The sequence below is a fragment of the Malurus melanocephalus genome, unplaced genomic scaffold, assembly GCF_030028575.1.
Source record: "Malurus melanocephalus ecotype Western Australia unplaced genomic scaffold, MMel_1.1 scaffold_380, whole genome shotgun sequence".
NCBI classification, from domain to species: Eukaryota; Metazoa; Chordata; class Aves; order Passeriformes; family Maluridae; genus Malurus; species Malurus melanocephalus.
In genome coordinates this window covers 119,806-128,924 of record NW_026623612.1, presented here as the reverse complement: position 1 = coordinate 128,924, position 9,119 = coordinate 119,806, and the positions used below count along the sequence as shown (strand labels likewise).

General features: G+C 33.8%; 1 protein-coding gene across 1 annotated transcript in view; it reads left to right on the top strand.

Annotated features, from left to right (window-relative positions):
• Nucleotides 1-6,974, top strand: part of DCN (decorin) — a 36,458-nt gene extending 29,484 nt beyond the window's left edge. Inside the window, exons 6-8 of the mRNA XM_057378917.1 lie at nucleotides 532-625; nucleotides 5,126-5,264; nucleotides 6,402-6,974. Coding sequence (XP_057234900.1) covers nucleotides 532-625; nucleotides 5,126-5,264; nucleotides 6,402-6,596 — 428 coding nt within the window. The 3' untranslated portion in view covers nucleotides 6,597-6,974. The remainder of the gene's footprint in view (nucleotides 1-531; nucleotides 626-5,125; nucleotides 5,265-6,401) is intronic.
• The last annotated feature ends 2,145 nt before the right edge of the window (nucleotides 6,975-9,119 follow it).

Sequence of the window (9,119 nt, the reverse complement as noted above, 5' to 3'; positions counted from 1 at the left end):
TTTTTTTTTTTTTTTTTTTTTTTTCCCTGATAAACAGAATTTGTAAGTTAGTATGAACCCTAACGAAAATGACAATAAAATTAAATTTTGCCTCCTACTACAATTGCATTCTCTACTGCTTTTACTTCTTAAATATCTAGGTGCCAAATGTTTGCACATTTATGTATGTGAGTAGTCTGGCTAAAATAAAAGTTTTTTTCTCCTACAATAATTCATAGATCCCATTTACATAATCATGAAGGCTATAAGTAATATCTGAGAGGAATTTAATTTAAGTATTTTTCAAGAGTTAACTGTTCTATAATGACTGAAGGAGCTTGGTCTTATTTCATGCTAAATAAGTTGTTACTATCTAGTTTTRGTTTCCCTGATTGTGAAAGTTCTTTGTTTCATTCAGTGAATTTTTCATGGGTATGTTCAGAAAAAATCTTTTGTCAATTGTAACAGAGCCTTGGTATAATACAAATCCTTTAAAAAAAAGTTAATAATCCAATATAATAAAAAGTAATTTGGTGGTGTTCCCTGTTTCAGGCCTTCCTCCATCCCTTACTGAACTTCACCTTGATGGCAACAAAATAAGCAAGATTGATGCTGAAAGTCTCTCTGGACTTACCAACTTGGCAAAGTAAGGATTAATTTCTTCTTTTCACGTAAAATATTAGTTTAAATTTCAACCAACAGAGACACAATAAGAAAACATCAATCTGGGCTTTGTGAGAGTTAGAATCATTGAAATAGTCATAACTTAGCAGGAAAGGCTTCCAAGGATCTGTGTACTGATTGAAGAGAACAAACACCTCTTTTATTTTTCTTGCAAAACTGTTTGTCTCTTTTCAATTATGAGTGATATATGACTAGAACAACTGTTTATGTGATTTATTAAAAAAAAAAAGAAAAGAGAATAATGGCATTTTAAAAAAATTATATCATGTTTCTCCTGTTTTGTGTCCATGTTTGGTTTATACTGTTTTCTTGGAGTACAGTATTGCTCATACMTTTTGCATGGAAACTGAGGAAAAAACACATGGGAACCAAAACTTCTCTCAAAAGTGATTCCTTTGTTTTTCAAGAAAGGCAAGTCTTCAATAAGTCCAGAAACATGATTTTTAAAAAAATATAACGTTTAATTGAAAAATCACACTGTCAGAGTAATTTTACTCTGCTAATCTGTGACTATATGGGTAAATAAATTTCCCTAACTGTAGAAAAATCAAAAGAAAATTCTCCAAAGTAGTTATGCAAAGTTATTTGTGAATTTGCATCAAAAAATATGTAGCACAGTAAAACATGCCTTTATTACAAGTTATTTTAATAATTCAATACTTTAAAAAATTACTATTAAAAAAAGTTTAATTGATCAAAAACACTGATAACCAAACTATTAATCAGATTACTGGATCTAAATAATGCAGTTTCATGTAATCATTCCACTTATCATAATGAGGACAGAAAACAGAAATCAAAGAAAGATGACTGAATAACAGGAGTTAAGTTTATTACTATTTGTAGTAGCTTGGACAGCAGTTCAGTGCAATGAAGTATACAGTAACCTAACACATGATTTGTGTCTGAAAATTCCAAGATATAGAGCTTAGAACAGTTTACCAGAGCTTATAAATTAAGACACTTCATCTTATGTTTTATGTTCATATTTGATCACAGACTGAAAAAAAAAGTCTGTCCTAGATTTTAATGAAAAAATAAAACACTGTAATTATGRGTTAGAGGACTATGCAGCAGTTTGTAACAGAGGCTTAGTATAGAATACAACATATAAGAAAACTTCCTAAACGAAACCAAGATGATAACTACTCAGGCAGAGAATAATTTAAYGGAGGTGGGGGTAGTGGGGTGTCTTGCAAATGACAGTTTTTCTGTTTTTCACATTCACACTTGGAGAACACTGCAAGCAGCCTCACACAGACAACATTGTTGGGAGTCTGCCTTAAGACGCAAAGTTTTAAACAGCAAGTGCCAATGACTCCTAAAATATCTAATCTTGGACTGCTTCTATTGTGTCTGTACTGTATGGAGCAACAAAATATTCTGTTGATCGTGATGTGGAAATGTGGAGCTGCTCAGAGCAGGCATCAAATTTTAATACACTATCTGCCCTGTGCTTAAGTAGGTAACCCAAGCATAGTCAGAGATCCCCTTTGGCAAAAGAGGTAATGGAGAAAAAAACTGGTGAGCTAGGAGCACATTGGAGCAAACAGAGCTGAGAGATGAGGAAAGGAAGGAGCTATGGAAGAGCTCCAGCAGGCTATTCCAAAACCCAGCTTTTATTTATACATCTAAGACTTCAGAGGTATTAGAACACAGTCAGACAACTTTATTCATATTGACTCAAGCCCAACAGTCTAAGAGCTGCCCTACAGCACAGTTAAACTTTGAGAAACAGGTAAATTTTCTGACTGTGTTAAGGTATTTTAAACTGTAAAATGTTTCATAAAAGAGCTTGGTGTAGGTCTCTTGCTCATTCTCTTTTGAGTTCTTCTGTTCTAGGAAATATACCATATTTGTTCTTTTTGTTTGTTTGTTTTCCTTGTAAAATTACTCTTCAGTCTTTCAAAAGCCTTCACAGAGTGCTTAAGTGAAAAAACAATAATCTTATGAAAGAACAACAAATGCTTTGCTGATTACAGGCAGGACTGAGCTCCAAATGGATATTCACAACACATATCTGATATCTCTAATGCCTATATACTAATAAAGCTTACTGAGATGGTTTGGCTCCACACACTGGAAGATGCACCAAACAAAGGGACATTTAGATTAGATATCAGGAAAAAACTCTTCACTGAAAGGGTAGTCAGACACTTCACCAGGTAGAATGATCATCCCTGGAAGTTTCAAAGGGCATGTGGCACCTGGGACATGGTTAAGTGGTGAACATGGCGTGGTCACATTAACATTTGGATTTGGTGATCTTAGAGGTTTTTTCCAACCTTAATGATCCTATAGTTCATAATAAGTTCATAATAAGTTCATAATAATGATGATGTTTAGCATAATGAAGCTTCCTTTAAAAAAAAAAAAACCAAAACAAAACAACAAGATATAATGGTTCAGCAGGGACATTGGAGAAAAAAGGTTAAAAATTATTTGAGGATTCCTTCAATTTTTAGATATGTTTTTGATTACACTCTTCAATGATTTAGAGCACTGGGACTAGATCTACTGAAACACTGGGGAAAAGTTACTTATTCACTAATGTAAAAGGAAGTAATATTTCAATGTTTGAAGCAATGGGGATTTTTCACATTCTTCCTTTTTTTTTTTTTTCCTATGGGAAGGGTGATGAAGACCATATTCTTTCCAAACACTCTTAATCATCCTCTGTTTTACACAATAATATTGGTTTGCTTCATCTGTAAGTATGGCCCCAAGTGGCTGAGAGATTTTTTTGTAAGACATCTAGAGGATATGTAATTACATCTCTCTTCACTCCTCGTGGGGCTTAGGCCCACTCCTCCACAGACTCCCACAATTTCATTCTTTCCCTACAAGACTGTGCAAAGGGATTACTTTGTCTTCAACAGACTAATATAGCCAGAACGGCTGTTTTTCATACTGGTCTTCCAGGTGTGACACATCTGCTTGTAGATCTGCATATGCAGCAAGGATTTAGATATTTAGACATGCATCAAATAAGAATTTATAGCCCYCTGACAAAATGTGGTTGTTTTTGGTTATTTCCTAATCCTTTCAAAGACATTTACTATGAGTAACCATCTCTGAAGTCCTTTGCAAGCATTCAGTAGAACTTCAGACTGAATTTCTCTGTAGTAGCCAATCCACCAAGCCTTCCTAAACCTTGGTATACTCTATTCAAAAGAAAGTTTATGCTAATAATTTTTCAATTAAAAATCTTCATTACCAAACTTTAGTAAGGGGATGGGATACTATGAGTTGATTTCTKTGTGAAATAAATTGCTGCTGATGTAAGTGGGACATCTCATTAAACTTTCCTTTGTCATTTAATGGTTTGAAAACATTGCAATATTTAAATTAGTATAAGACTATTTGCATGATGTGTAATACTAATTAATACTAGGAAACCTCTCTGCCATAATGATCAAACAGGAATTTTCAGTTCTGTGATTATATTCTAGGTTCAGACCCCAGATTCTGAAAGTGCTACAAGCCACAAAGAATAACAAGTTATTAGATAACTGTGAAGAAGCCTTTTTTAAATGTACTCCTCTATAGCAAACTATTATTCTTATTACACATATTAAATTTTCTTAATGATTAAGTTATTAATAAATCTGAGTATTTTCCTTTTTAATATTAAAAAAAAAGATTGCTTATGGGAAAAAAAGAGCAAAATAGATGAGCTAGATTTAGCCTTTATAGAAATCATTTTGTCAAATTACAGTACTCCTGATGATGGCAATTCCTGAAGTATTGGCAGTGATTTCTTTACTGCAACACAAAGCATTGTAATTTAGGAGAGTGTCTTGAAAAATTCCAGTAGTTTGCCAATTGAAAAACAAATAATATTAACACAGAAATACACAGTTGAACCAGACTGTCCAAATTGAACATAAATTGCACTAYAAACATGGTATGTGGATGTGAAAGCAGAAAGGATGATTTTGTGATGAAAACACTGGGTTGGAACTTAAGAGAAAGATGTAAGTCCCTGGCTCTAACTACGTAAGTATCTTAGAAGGAAGTGATGAAGTTTGGAGCTTAACAGTTCTGGTATTATGGGCTGTGTAGTCTGACAAGAATAGTTTCAGACAGTGCTTCTAAAGTTATACAAAATATAAAGTTATCCGTTATCCAGTTTTTCACCTTCTAAAGAAAGCCTGGTGCCTGTGCAAGTGCACAGTATATATTTACAGCTCATCGAAGCTGTATACRGCTGATCAGCTATATATATATAGCTCATCAAAGTTGCAGTATCGTAAGCACAAGTTGAATAATAAAGTGATAATTGATAAATGATTCAAATCAAACATCAAATTTATTTTTATTTATTTATTTAAGCTAACTCTACCTAACTCACATATAATTCTGAAAATTAGCCTGGTCTGTTCTGCAACAGCAATGTAGAGAAGAAAGTTTTGTGAGCAAGTTTAACACATTTTTGTTGCCTTCCTTTTTCTTTTTTCAGACTGGGTCTCAGTTTCAACAGCATTTCTTCAGTTGAGAATGGCTCTCTTAACAATGTACCTCATCTGAGAGAGCTCCACTTGAACAACAATGAACTTGTCAGAGTACCCAGTGGGCTGGGTGATCACAAATATATACAGGTAAAATTTATCATACTGCCTCCGAGAGCAAGAGTTGAAAGGTTCTTAATGGTATTTGTGTGTTTATTCAGTCTTGAATAGAACTGTACACAGTATTTGCAACTTGCTGCAAGTTTCACAAACTCTTGAATTATTAAGTAATGTTATAAGTAATACTTATATAAGTATATATAAGTATATAATATAAGTAATGTTATTATTAAGTAATGCATATAACAGGAAGACTGTTATTCTGTTTTTTTATTGTGGAAATGGTTATGGGAGTGTACAGATCTGGAGGTGTACATTTGTTGACTCTGTGTGTCTGAGGGTCCACAACAGATATGGGATTGTTTGTGTACTTTGGTTTCCTCTTTACTCAAAAAATACCTTCTAACAACATTTTTTCTGTTTTTTTTTTTTTTTCTTTTAGTTCTACTCAGTGACATTTTGCAACCTTTCCCAATAACTTTTCCTTTAATATTTGCAAAAAAAAGTGCCATTAGGAGGGTGAATAGATGAAATAGTCATTTCACATCCCCAGTATTTTTGAGGTCCTTGTGGCTGGATATCTAGAARTATTGCCTCTTGGGAGCAATTTAAATCTATCTTCACCTGGACTAAGATTTTACAGGACAGAGAACACCCAAAGAATGAAGACCCCCAAATGTAAATTAGCTTGGCAAAATTCTCAAGAAATAGTGAATATGGAGCAAAATAATATTCATGAGCTATTTTAAATCATCTCTAGTGGTTACTTTGGCTCTGAGTCCTGTATAGTTGCACTCATGAGAATGAAGGCATTAGAGATGGAGAGAAACCAATTAGCATCAAATACCTTCTCTATATACAGTYGTGCTTCTGAGCCACAGTGCTGTATTAATAATTTCACATCTTTGAGTCCAGTTTTTGTTACAGTACAACTAGCTGACAGTAATGTTATTGGATTGCCTTACACAGTCTCTGCCYTTTCTGTAGAAATTACTTCAATTAGGTGTACACTTGGTATTTCAAAAAGTAAACAGACTCAAGGGTTCATTTGGAAAAAAAGATTTTGTATAATGTTGCAAAATGTACACCAAGCATTTAATATGAAATAATTTCTGTTATTTACCAGGGTAGCTCTATTTCTCACTTCAGTGCTTCTGTGCTTTTCAGGTAGTCTACCTTCACAACAACAAAATTGCTTCCATTGGTATCAATGACTTTTGCCCTCTTGGCTACAACACCAAAAAGGCCAGCTATTCCGGCGTGAGCCTCTTCAGCAACCCCGTGCAGTACTGGGAAATCCAACCCTCTGCTTTCCGGTGTATCCATGAACGCTCTGCAGTACAGATTGGAAATTACAAATAGATGTCTAAAGATGGGGTTCGGTTGTGTTCCAGCTAAAGTATCTGTTRTTATAGGCCTGTTCAAAAAAATTGTTGCTAACAATTAACTCCAAATGCCAGAAGCTTCACTTTAAGTGGAGATGATCCATTGATGTAGAATAAATGAAACATTACAGATGTACAAGAGCGAGCATATCATCAAAAAGAATTGCCAACTGTGCTTTAAACTGACTTATTTCAGCCTTCTTTTCCAGCATGCTTTCTGTGGCATTTCTCAGTTTGCTGAATGCTACAGGTTTTCAGATTCCACTGTATATGAAATTTGGAGTAAATATTTTTCAAGTTATGGTATTAAAAAAAAAAAAAAAAGATAGTGATTGAGGTTATTTTTATAGCCACACAGACAAAAATAACAGAGGGAAAAAAAAGACTCTCAAATCATGTTGAGACTTGAGAAGGTAAGAGTTACCTCCTTTAAATTTATTTCAGGCCCTGGAGGTTTAAAAATATCCGCTATAACTCTAAGATAATTCTGAATGTATCTATTTAGCAGAGACAAATAAAGTTGTTGCTAATGTCATTATTTTTGGAAAAATAAAATAAATTCGTATTGTACACATAGTTCTTTTAAGTTTGCCATTCTTTTAGAGTAATGCTATTCAGAATTAGCCTAACATCATCCTACTGAACAAAATATTGAGTAGTCTGCAATAAAAAAAAAAAAAGTGTAACCTATATCTGGAGCTCAATGACTAAATTTCTCTAGTGCAAATTCTTCTCACCTTGGTTACAAGAGCAGTTTTTATGACTTTCGTGCCTTGCAGAGTATGTTATAAGGGTTTAGTCACTGTTATCAATCCATGTAWTTATCCAAACAAAAAAACATAGCARTTCACTGTTMACTTGTTCTGCATTGTACATTTGTCAGTGTCCTTTACTGGCTTTGGTTTTTGAAAAAAGGAAGTGATTGTGAAGTAGAGATATGCAGGCTCCTCCAKCTGATGAATTTGTGGAATTTAGACTATAAGCAAAATCCTAAGTGAAATAACTGCAATTATGGACGTTGCTGGGATATGAGTTGTAGAAGTATCTATTTAGAGTGGTTTGGAGCCCTCTGTAAATTGGGATTCTTTAACCCATACCAGTGGGTAGCAAGCAAATCAAAGGTAGGCTGCACATTTCTACTATCAATCTTCAAAGCTAAACATATACTCAACAAAAACATCACCTGAAAAGAACCTTCTGCAGACTCTTAATACTCCAAGGTCAATCTCTCTAATTTGTAAAACTTATACATCATTTATATTAAAGAATAATGTAATACAGGCAGACTCCAAAGTGTTTGTCTTTCTTCTTTTGTTTTGATAGCATAACATAATGTCACAACTAATTCTTGAAAATTGAACATCTTTGCAATGGTGATAGCTACAGTAAAAACAAGTTCTGTGAAATTTTTTGCCTCAAGGAACTTTTCATACCTAACTCTCATAGGGTTGTTTGGGTTTTTTAATTTTTGTGGTTTTTTGTTTGTTTGTTTGTTTGTTTGTTTTTTGAGTAAACAGATACAGTATTTTTATAGTTGTAATTTATTTAGTAGCAAATATTGGAAACAGTAGCCATTACACAGAAAAAAGCATGTTTGCACTCTTCTTAGTTATCTGCCTTATAAGTAGTCAATGATTTCTCTGCTTTCTATCTGTTCTTTCTTCTGGGTTTCACATTTTCAGAGYGTTATTTTAAAATAAAACAAATAGTATGGGATGTCTTTCTGTCACTGCAGGGAAAACCCTCGAGGAAATCAGCAGCTATATTTTTCTTTGTTCCTGGTTGGATATCAGCTGTTGTGCAGACAGACACTTCATGCAGAAAACTAAGCACTGATATTTCAGGCAAAATCAAAGGCATTGTCTTAGCCTGAAAAACTCCACAGAGTTTGTATTTACATTGTTACAGAAAGAGATTCACACAATAAATTAWATTATATTACATAAAGGACCCTATAAACATAAGCACAAACTTTGTTTTTCTCCATCCACAGTTTTAAAATCTCACATATGAAGACTTTTCTTTCAAATTAAAGCAAACTTTAAGTCCAGAAGAAAATATCTGAGTCATGTCCTCCTCTGTAGTACTCATGTTATGTCCYCTATCAAGCTTGCTGCTTGATGCTAAAGCACAAGTTATTCCTCATAAAATACATTCCCTGCTAACAACCAAGGGCTGCAAAGGTAGCAGGGCTTTCCTGATGCGCAGTCTTGCTTGATGAAACAGAAAAAAACAAATCCTATAACAAGAGACCTAAGCAGGATCATGACAAATTTGAAAGGTAAACACATTGTTGGTTTTCCATAAATTGTGCAGCCACACCAGCAATGTTTGACTGATGGGATTCTATCCATGCCAGATCTGCAGAGACTTCAAAGCAGTGGGAAGCCAAATAATTTTAAAACTACTTTTCATATAAATACAGAACAGATGGCTCTTCCACTTCAAAACAAAACAAGGAAAGAAAAAAAAAGAAAAGAAAGAAAAAAAAAAAAAAAAA